The sequence below is a fragment of the Lucilia sericata genome, unplaced genomic scaffold, assembly GCF_015586225.1.
Source record: "Lucilia sericata isolate MDLA Ls3-8-SP2 unplaced genomic scaffold, ASM1558622v1 Contig000167F_arrow, whole genome shotgun sequence".
NCBI lineage: Eukaryota > Metazoa > Arthropoda > Insecta > Diptera > Calliphoridae > Lucilia > Lucilia sericata.
The window spans coordinates 101287-113119 of NW_023994196.1; the positions used below are offsets into that span (position 1 = coordinate 101287).

At 29.9% G+C, this 11833-nt stretch overlaps 1 protein-coding gene across 4 annotated transcripts; it reads right to left on the reverse strand.

Moving 5' to 3' along the window:
* Positions 1-228: 228 nt before the first annotated feature.
* Positions 229-10902, reverse strand: LOC119601464 (calcyphosin-like). Of its 4 annotated transcripts, none has more exons than XM_037952407.1 (8): positions 10732-10902; positions 10601-10660; positions 5264-5353; positions 4087-4220; positions 1268-1387; positions 1097-1154; positions 663-875; positions 229-517 (listed from the first exon to the last, which is right to left on the reverse strand). In XM_037952407.1, the coding sequence occupies exons 2-8, from the start codon at positions 10616-10618 to the stop codon at positions 413-415; spliced, it is 738 nt and encodes a 245-aa protein (XP_037808335.1). In that variant the 5' UTR covers positions 10619-10660; positions 10732-10902; the 3' UTR covers positions 229-412. The 4 variants fall into 4 exon arrangements, with proteins under 4 accessions (XP_037808335.1, XP_037808334.1, XP_037808336.1 ...); XM_037952406.1 differs by having other exon boundaries at positions 347-517; positions 10601-10657; positions 10732-10863; XM_037952408.1 differs by lacking the exon at positions 5264-5353 and having other exon boundaries at positions 347-517; positions 10732-10879.
* Between the last annotated feature and the right edge of the window lie 931 nt (positions 10903-11833).

The window sequence follows — 11833 nt, forward strand, 5'->3', positions numbered from 1 at the left end:
TATTAAGGACCCCATTAGGAAATGAATCCAAATAACAGAAGGATGGTCATTGTTAAGAACGTGATTCTAATCTAATTGATAGAATTTTTGTACGTTACAAACTTCAGCTTTTTATAGAGGAAATTATAGAAATCAATATTCTTATGTGTATAAATTTAATAAATTGTGTATAAATGTTTATAAATTTAATTTAAAAATATTTTAAATATAATTAAAACCATATTTAGAAATGCTTTCTATCATACAATTTGTATGTATAATACTTATTTATTTGATCTTAATTAAATTTCCAAAAAAAGAAAATACATGTAAATATTTTAAAACATAAAATAAATGTGAAATGGAAAAATGTGCAAAACAGTTAATTCATTTATTTATACATATAACCAAAATGCTCTTATACTACAGCAGATTATTCCATAGCGTAAGCTCTTGTCATCATTAATTGGAAATATTCATCATTATCTATGGAGGCACTAATTGTGGCATAATAATTAACAAATTCTTCTTTGGTTACCTGCAAAAAGGAGAAAACGAGAAAAACGGCCAACAGAGTATTATTTATCAGTTAAAATGAAAAACACAGAATGTAATGAAATGAGAAAATACATAAAAATATTTACATATTTTGAATTTAAAGACTTGAAGAAAAGTTCATTTACCTTGCCATCCAAGTTACCACGACCACCTTCAAAGTTATGCAAAAAGTCAGTTAAAATTTCATCTTCAGTCTTTTCGCCACTCTTGAATTTGGGATGTTCACGAGCCGTATAAACATTTCTCAAATCTTCCAGGGTTATGACACCATCACCCGTTCTATCCATTTTGGCAAAGGCTTTATCAATTATATCTAAACGAGCTTTTGACATGGGAGGCTGTAATCGTAATAATCGTAAAAATAATAATAAAAAATTTAATTTATTAAAATATTACTAATAATAAAAAGAGAAGAGAAAAACATTGGGTAGAAGAGCACAAAAACAGTAAGATAATGTTAAATAATGAAATTTTATACATTTCTTGAGAATTACAAAAATAAATAAATAACATGATAAATAATAAAAAAACGAGGAAGCAAAGAATTTTCACTACATACTCTCAACTTTAGCAGAAATTCTGTCATATTTACTGAACCACTGCCGTCTTCGTCGAAGCTGTCAAGATAGGAAAAGAAATTTTAAAGAGAAAGAAAAAAATGTTTTTAAAGATTTAAATATGTAATTAATATTTGTGTATTTTTTTTCTTGTTGAAAAAATCTCTAGTTACCTACGAAACATTTCCTTAATCTCCTCATTACTCAATTCCAAGCCCATTTCTTTAATGCCCTTTGTGAATTCATATTCATTTAGAGCTTTACTACCGTCATCATCCATATTACGGAAAACTCTATTTTAGAAAAGAAAGTAAAATAAATATTTAATAATTTTATAGATAAAAGATGTTTTTTATAAGATATAAGGACATATAGTAGGGATATAGGCTAATATATGTATAAGGATTTAAAGTTATATTTTTATATGGGGGGAGTTTTTAAAGAGAATTTTTCATTGATTAGTAAGCTTAAGCTTTTTAAAATTTCAGATATTAATGGAACTGTTTTCCCTAGTTTGGTCCATAACATAAAATCCATATTAACACATAAATCCATAAAAGGATCGATATACAACCTTCCAAAATTCGGTTTAAATATACGACTCATACTTTGATGAAGTTTAAAATAAAATACCGGAAACTCTATAAGATATTTACCAAAATGGACCGAAGAATTCACAAACGAAGATCGACTCTAGAAACATTTATTAATTCTATATTCATTAACGTGTCCTTTCTATAATTCCAAAAGGACTTTTGTATGTGATCTACGGAAAACTTTTAACCGAATTTCTTGGTCAAGTTTTATAAAGTTATCTTTAAAACTGAAAGATGGACCGGCAGACAGGTTATTTGTTTGGTTCTGGGTTAGCTTAAAGTCTTTGACGAATGGACAAATTTTGTTGTAGGAACTATAGACTTCTTTTTATTACGAAATTTCAAGAAGGTAAGGTACCCATAAACAAAATATGAGTAGACTAGGTATTGGGTGCGTGACATCTCCCACATGAATTAAATACAAACAATCGTACATATGGCAAACAAATGGGCAACATAATAATAGAGGCGTAGCACCGTATGCCTTGAAAACTATAAGATGTAGAATCCTCAAGGCATTTTATAGTTGTTATAATTAGTCAAAAATATGTATATCTGATTTGTGTATTACAAATATCAGCAAAACTGTTACCTCTCTCCCTCTTTCCAACACTCATTTACCACACAATTTTAAATAATTTGTATACCCTCCACCACAATCTACTCCACGGCTACTACTGTTCCGTGTGTAACACCAAGAAATATACATCTAAGACCCAACAAAGTACATATACATACATATATATATTCTGGGTCCTTTTGAAATTCTGAGTTGATTTAGCTATGTCTGTCTGTATGTCTGTGTAAAATACGCTCACGTTAAAACTAAGCAAAGGAAATCAACCAAATTCACCCAGAATATTTACTATTATCCCAAGCAGTTTGCTATTGAAAATCAGCAACATCGGCTCACAACGTAAAAATGTATGAGTAAAAATTTCAGACTACCTCGAAAAAAATTACGTTTTTTGCTAATTCTTAAGAAGTTTTCTCAGAAACTACCAAAGTTATTTCAATAAATTTTGTCTCACATTATTTTTTCAAGGCAGTGATCAATTAATTTCGAAAGCATTACAATCGATCCAAAATTTCCCATAGCTCCCATAAAAAGGTATATATTCCCGGAAATTAGTTTATCGTTAATAACTCCCTCAAATATATCATTATCAACACAATATTGTACACATGTAAATACAATGTGTACAGAAATCATACTACCAACGTAGATCTGTATCGGTCCACAATTAGTCATAGCCCCCATATAAAGTCCACTTCAGAAAATCACTTAAACGCATATTTTTCATTGAATTATAAAGCTATCGGGATAAAATTCGACATACATATGTTTTCGCTATATATGAATCACTAGAGAAAATTTTTTCCGGAGAGGCTATTGATCATAGCTCCACTTCCGAAAATCACTTAAACGCATATATTTCATTGAATTATAAAGCTGTCGAGATAAAATTCGACTTGAATATGTTTTGTATACATATAAATCATTCTACCAAATTTCTTCCGGATCGGTTCATTATTGGTCATAGCTCCCATATAGGGTCCACTTCGAAAATCACTAAAGGCACATCATTCATTGTTAAATAAAGCTATAATATACATATAAATCACACTACGAAATTTTTTCCGGATAGGTCCATAATTGGTCATAGCTTCCATATAAAGTCCACTTCCGAAATTTTCCCAGGAGTATTTCCGAAAATTACTCAAACGCACATTGACAATAAAAGTTATAGGGATAAAATTCGACATAAATGTGTATTTTGTATATATAAATCATTATATGGAATTTTTCCGGATCGGATCATAATTGGTATTAGCTTTTCATTCATTCTAAATGATTCATTATTAAATGATTATATCCGGATAAAATTCGACATGAGTATGTTCTGTGTATAGATAAATCATTCTGTTAAACTGTTTTCGAACTGTCCTATTATTGGTCATAGCTCCGTTATAAGGTCATCAATCATCGTTTCAAAAATCAATTAAAATATATAAGTCGGAGTAAAACTCGACAGGAATATGGTTTGTAAATATACAAATCATTCTTCTACATTTTTTGGCATCGGTCAGATCGGTCCATAATAAGTCAAAGCACCCGTTCGAGGGCCACATCCGAAAATCACTTAATATAAATTTTTCTGGACCTAATCAAAATTAGTTACACATGTGCATACATGTTGGTACCATCACTACGGAAACAAAACTTATGTATGTCTAGTTATATAGTTTGCTGGTGTAGGGTATTTAAGATTCGGCACATCCGAATATAGCACTCTAACTTGTTAATTTCTTGATTTATTGAAACATTTAAGCTAAAGTACTATTTTCCAGTGTAAAAGAAAAAATTTTATTAATTTTAAAAATTACATACATACCTGCCCAAACCAATAATGCCATTGGCGCCACGAGAAATGCAAATAGCACGTAACTTCGAAATCGGATCCATGCCACCGGCTGAAAGTTCCTGTACTGATTTATTTACAGCGTTAGCTTCAAGCTGTTGAAAGTCCTGTTGATGCACAAAAAGTCAATACAATTAAAATATTCAATACAATTCATTTCATGTTAAATTACATTATTATTATTAACAATTTTAAACAAATTAAGGAAATATTGTTACACACAGAAAACTACAATTAATGTTTGTTACTTGGCTTTAACACACAACATTAAGTCAAAGATATATACACACACACTCACACGGACAGACAGACAAATTCAATACGGGGGAAGTTATAAAAAAAATTACAATTAATAAGCGGATTTTTATAAACTTTAATTAAGCGTAAGAATGAATAATTTATTTACGTATAAGAATAATAAAAATTCTTTTTAATTTTTTTTTTAATAACAAAATATTTTTAAATAAAGACGAATATTAATAATTTAAATTAACTACGTTCTAGTAAGCAGACAAAGACTGGCTGGACTTATTTATACATTCGTATACACATTGCTAGTGTATATTTATATGAAACTGGGTTAATGTGTATATAAGGATAATAAATATGTATGTATGTGTATGTATTTATATGTATAATATGTACAAATAAATAAATTTAAGTATAATTCATTTAATTTCATATCGAGTTTATATTGGTGTCTATAAGGATTTTCCCAATTAAATATATTAATATTATTTATTAAATACGTAGGCAAAAGTTTATGATATACACAGCAAAAAGTTTATTATTTCTAAATTGACAGTTTATCTAACATGTTACAAGTGCTTCCCACAAAGGATTTTATGTAACGAGCTAAAAGTTCAAAGGAAAACATCCATATGTATAGGTGTACTTTCCTTAGTTTTGCAAGAGAATAGCTCTAAGTATTTGTATAACATGTTGTTAATAAGTCAATATCAGACTACTTTCATGTAAAATAATTGAAAATTTTCTTCAAGTTTTTGCTGGGTATATTTGTGTATATACATACATAGTAAAGAGTAAAATATTTGTCTACTTTATGTATTCGTTCTACATATTTACATATTTACTTATTTGTAAATTCATTTGTTTACATGTTTTTTTTTTTGTCTTGGTGTATACTTACATTTATAGATTTAGCTTGTAATGTTTGACGGCATGACATTAGTAAGAACATTATAATCAATAAAAGTTTTCCAACCCATACCTTTTTAGTCTATTAAAGAAATTGTACAAAATTAGTCTTAATTCAATAATAATGATAATATGTATTTGTTGTTCAGTCTCATCCACCAAACTAATTCAAATGGCATGCTTTAAAATGTGGACTTAAATTTGATGTTTATATGTGTGGAATAGTTTATTATATAGTTGGTGTTATTGTAATATTAGGTGTAAGTACATATCTCGAAATCTGAATCTTTTTACCGACGTCCGTCTGTCTGTCAAATATATTCAAAATAGTTTTTCACCAGGTATTGCAACGTGTACTAGAAGTCAGCAGCTCATAAGAAATACGATCCTTCTAACCCCATTAAAATATAGAGCATAACCTTAGCAAAATGGATATTTGGCTTTGGTGTTGATTCGGTTGATTTACGCTTCATGTTCTCTATATCCATTTTTCATTACTAGTTCAAAAATGATTTTCTTTAATAGCGTTCGAGCAGCATTTCAGTCATGCAAAATCTGTCGGTCAATGTTTCTCAAATACATCCAATCGTTGGTCATCAAACTTTTTAGCTGGTCTGGGCGATTTTTGTCAATTCAGTGTCAATACCGACTGATTTCATTTATTAAATGGATTGATCGTTATTTACACTGACGGATCCAAGCCAGCAAGGGATGTAGAAGGTGGCCCTTGTTTAATTAAATGTTGAGTTTTAAGCTGTGCGACCAATGCAGTGAGCGGCAAACTGGATGAAGTACTATTGGATATTCAATTGGTATATTCGTATCTGTACTGACAGTAAGTCTGCCATCAAATCTCTAACTGGAGTCTGTACGATATCCAGACTATTTCGCGAATTTTGGACGTCTATTGACGAGATGGCAAACCATTCGAATATAGAACTACTCTGGGAACCGTGACATTCAAATGTTCCATGGAACGATATTGAGGATGCACTAGCAAAAATTGATGCTCGCCTATATATTATCGATGCTGACATAATTGTTGCGGTTTCACTTTCCTGCTGTAAATCCATAATTCAGCTTCTTAAATCAGATGGGCTGCCTGAACAATTGTTCAACTTCTAGACATATCTGACCACTTTATGATGGTAGAAGGTGTAATCAAGAGTTAGGCAACGACTAGTAGCAGCCATGTTGACAGGGCACTGTAAAATAGGTGCGCATACTAGAAGACTGAATTTTCCATACAACGACTTCTGTAGAAGTTGCTGTGATAAGGACGAGGACGAGGAGGAGACTATTGATCATTTACTTTGTCACTGTCCCGCGCTCTCGGCTATCAAGACTGCTACTTTGGGTACTCCGACGTTGCACGAAACAGTGGATCTATTCAGGATAGATGTTAAGGTATAGAATGTTTTGTTCGTGCCTCAGGTTAATTTGACTCCGTATTGACCCCATGTAAAGTTCAATATGTGGGTCGTGGCGCGATGCGCTTTAGGATATAACAACCGGGCCAGTATAGTGTAGTGTGTGAGTAGACTGCCTCAATGACCTCACCAAACGTAGGATATTTCTTACACAAGCTTCATGAAATTGATATTTCTAAGTCATTCATGTAAGGGTCATGGATCGAACCTCATGAAATTCGACAGATAGATATTGTGGTTATTATAAAACTAATTACGTTCATTTTTAGCACTATACGAAAAGGAGGATTGGTGTATGAATATATGTACATATATTACATCAATTACGAATAATAGGTGTACTTCTTCGGGACAGTGACTCTAGTAAAGGTGGTACACCAGTTGTGAACTAAAGTCTTATTAAGTTGGGTATAAGATCCCAGAAGGATTAATTAGTTATTCCAAGTTTATTAATAGTCCATATATAGTTCCCTTACTACTAATATCAATACTACTACTTTGTTAGTAGCTAAAGTAATCTGTGCGGTTTCAATCTACATATATACAAGTTATTATATTATATTACATATGGTATGTGCAAATATATATTTATACTACACAGGTTTTTCCATTGCATTACAATCTTTCACCGTATTATAAATAATAAAATAGATTTTTATTGTAACTATATGAATATATGTAAGTAAATATGTATGTACTTCAATACATAACAGTGTCAACCAAGCAATATCAATATACATATTTATGTACTATTGTATAGTAATATAAATAAACCATAATATAATGCTTCTATTTCTACCGATAGTATATAATAATATTTTTTCACATTTAAGTATCTTAATTTATTACTTTTGCTATGTATTGTGTAATTAATGAATGTATTTGTCATAAAATAAAAGTTTATTTAATAGACCAAATTAAATTAAATGCAAAATTTAATATAAATAAAGGATCTTTATCCTTTATTTATATTAAATGCCTTTTATGTGGGCATTAATATATTAAATAACAATAAAATAAAGTAGAAATATGGGACTAGGAAATTGTTTAATACTGTTAATAAAAAAAGGTAAGGATTATAATTAAGTAAATGTTGGGTAGACTGTAAACAAATGCTAAATGTAATTAGGAAAATATTCCAACTTAATAGGCTATCATTTCGAAATCAACAAGTTTAAGAGGCAAAACAAACATGTGTAGTAAGTATGAGCAAATAATAAAGGAAATATCTGGAAAATCGGTTAATGTTAAAAACTTGAGTATATTTTTAATTTAACTATTTTTGTAATCGACTTAGATTTCTTTTTGCATTTCTCCCAAAAATAAAATAACTCAACACTAAACCCTTTTATAACATTCTTATAGCACTAATCTTTACCTAACTTATTTCAAGTAAGATTATACTTATAATAACTTCTATTTACCAGAAATGGTCATATATTGTAATTACAATGATTCCACCTTCTATAAGAAGTTTACCTAGAAAACACATCAATCATCATAAACAGAAAAAAAAAACTATTTTCTTGGCAAACGATTAATATAATACTTTTTATGGGAATTTAAAAAAATACATAATAATAACCTATTATCTATCATAGGAAAAACAAAGATTCAAAACTATTTAAACACGTAAAAAAATAAGAAACCTATAATACAATTAATTCTTAAACAAATGAGTTGAATGACTTTTTTAAATTTAATACAAACAAAGAACCCCAAAAAAATAATGATTTTAAAGTCTTTTTTTATTTTTTTGTTAAACATGAAAAACCATTAAGCGGTGATTGTTAGTAACAAATAAACAGAAATACATTTGAACAATAACAACAACAACAGAAATACAGAAAAACCGGCAAAATAAAATAAAAACAGTCAACAGTGGTTATACACAAACATAATACGAAAACATATAAAAGTGTACAGTATTGTTGAAAACTTAAGCAATATTTTCAGATAAGGAAATCAATAAAATATGAAAGTGTTAATTTACTATATGAATTTGCTTTTTGCTTAGTATAATTTTTAAGTCTATTTAGCTGTGTCCATCAGTCTGGATGTCTGTCCGTCTGGCCATGTAAAGCTTTTCGTCAAATAATGATTTTCTTTGACACCAGGGACTAATACTATTGAAAATGGTGGAAATCGGTCTATTATTTCAACTAGTCCCGATACAAATGACTATGTCCGTCCGTCTGTGTGACTTTCCGTTTATGTGAAGCGTTTAATCGAATAATGATCTTCTTTGGACCAAGGACTAAACCTATTCAAAATTATTAAATATAACAAGTAAGAAATTATAGTCGGGCGTGGCCGTCCATATGATACTCTACACCAATTGAGAATATTAAATGTGATTCATTTTCAATAATAAAGCATTTATGTTGAACCTGATAAGAAATAAAAGACCGATTTCAATAATTTTCAATGAAAATTGCGAACTGTAGCGTGCACACAAGGTTTACACGGTCACAAAGACGGACATAGCTTAATCGCATTAGAAAGTGATTCTTAACTGGTATATTTAAGGACAAATATTTTTGAGTGTTACAAATATCAGCATATATTAGACGCAGTTAGGAGATAAAAGGCCCAAATCGGAATTGAGCCAATCCTTATAAATCATACTTAGTTATGCAGATTTTTGAAAAGATAATAGTATATTTGACGTAATTATGAGCTAAAAGGCCCAAATCGGAAGGACCGGTTATATGAGGGCTAGGACAAAACTTGGACCGATCCTTTTAAATTTTAATGTCGGGATTTACGTTTATATAAAACTTATTTATGCCAAATTTCGTCGTGATACTAGTGTTTATAAGTAAATTGTGGACATTAAGTCATTTTCTAAAGGGGACTTTGTATGGTGGGTAGGGTCAAATAATGCCCATTCATTACAAAAATCGCTAAAATTATTACGACTTATTTAAAACTAAGTTTTGCCATTTTTTGTAGAGATAGTGGATCATTTAACATAATTATGAGGTCAAAAACCTTATTCGGGGGGTCCGGTTGTATGGGGGCTGGGTGAAATAATGGACCGATTTCAACAATCCAATAGCGTTTATCCTTGGACCACAAGAAGCGCACGTTCCAAATTTCATCAAATTATATCGAAAATTGCGACCTGTAGCGTGCGCACAAGGTTAACATGGACACACAAACGGACAGATAGATAGACAGACAGACGGACGGACATAGCTTAATCGACACAGAAAGTAATTTTGAGCCGATTGGTATACTTTAAGGTGGGTGTAGGACCAATATTTTAGGGTATTACAAACATCAGCAACCTCCCTCAATACCCTCCCCACTATAGTGGTGTAGGGTATAAAAATAGCTCTACAAAAATCGTCACAACTAAGTTTTGTAAAGCTAAATTTATATTTCCGATTTTCATAATGGTTGAGCTTTATTTGACTGCAGCCCCCATAAAAGTTCTTCTTAGAAAATCATCTTAACGTTTATAAGGGCAATAAAATTTGACGTTAATAACGATTTTTTAAATATATTTATATTTACTTTATCATGAAAAATAGCTCACGTTTCGAACAATACTGTATAGTTATAATATGGCCAGGTATCAAGACAAACTACAGATGTGTACAAAAAATAAAGCAACGAACATTCTACTTTCACCAGATACACAGTGAATCACAAAACATATAAATACAAGCAAAACATTTAAATTAAACTAAAACAGGCAGACTGAAAAGCTATGACTAATTCATATAATACTTAATTTAATAATTTTGTTATTGTATTATAACAAGCACAATTAAATTAAACAGACGGAAATAAATAATTATTTTACTTTTTAACTAACATTGACAAGGTGATTTATAAATTATAACATATTATTTGTGTGTTTGATAAAATAATTCATTTTAAAAACTTACAAAAATGTCATCAACCATTTTGTAGGCTTAAACTTTTATTTGTTTTCTTAATAACAACTACTTTAAAATAACAGAAATAAAAAATTAAACATTAAATTTATTTTTAAATAAACTTTGCCAATAAAACTCACTTTATCGCAATTTAAACTTGTTTATGTTTAATATTCTTTAGAATTTTTTATTATTTTTCTTCTATAAAATTCAAATGTATGTTGTTACTTGCCCGGCTTTGAAAAGCAAACTGAAATTTCAATGCCAAACAAATAATTCCCCAACTACGACGCTACGATCTCATTTGGTGAGTGTGTATTTGGATAAAATACAACAACAATAACAAACATTTAATACAAACTAAAAGATACAAAAACGAACAATAAGCAACGATAACAAACAATAACAACAAGTGGCTAAAGATGTAGAGCACACCTATAAATTTATTAGTCAGCCAGTAGGTCGGTCACAAGAGTAGCTTTTGTTCTCTCTCGCTACCTTTCCACACGCTCTATGCCAACATGTTAGTGGTTATTCCACATAAAACTAAGTATTCACCAGTTTATATTTGTCTTGTCGGAATTGTTTTCTCATACATTTACAACTAAAAGCAGAGTATGAAAGGAATGAAAACATTAAAATTCGAATGGATACCACTTCCAGTGGATAGAACAATAGAGCCTAAGGAGTTACAAATATACCCTAATAATATAATACCGATGATATTAAACTCTACATAAAGGGGAACAAACTATTGTACTAATATCTTTTTTCCGATTCTTGCAGAATTTTTTAAATTGAATCTTGTATACCCTCTATAAAATTATGCCGGGAGGTCTACTCATTTATTTGAAATGCTGAATTTTATTATTATACTTATATCAAAATGAATGTAAACATTAGGGTTATAACTTTTATACAATTTTTAAAAATTTCAAATCGGCCCTACCCATTCCACATAGAGTATAAACATCAAATCATATGACGGGAAAGGAATGCTCCCTTATATATAAATTCTGATATATTTGAATCTATGACTTTTTTATATTATCACAACAATTTTCTCAATTATAAGATTCGATATGGATATAAATATAAACATCAGGGTAATATTTGGAAAAGATCTTTTAAGGGGTTTAAGTCAATTATGGACAGTGCTCTCCACATCGTTTGTAACACATCGAAATATTGGTCGTAGACACACAAAAGTATATATTCTGGGTCCTAATTAAATTCTAAGAC

Excerpts from the sequence above, each read along its gene's own strand:
- LOC119601464 (XM_037952407.1), bottom strand. Across the intron at positions 1,155-1,267 it reads ATTAAGGAAATGTTTCGTAG|CTTCGACGAAGACGGCAGTG; the intron begins GTAACTAGAGAT and ends CTATCTTGACAG. Across the intron at positions 876-1,096 it reads AATTTCTGCTAAAGTTGAGA|CCTCCCATGTCAAAAGCTCG; the intron begins GTATGTAGTGAA and ends TTACGATTACAG.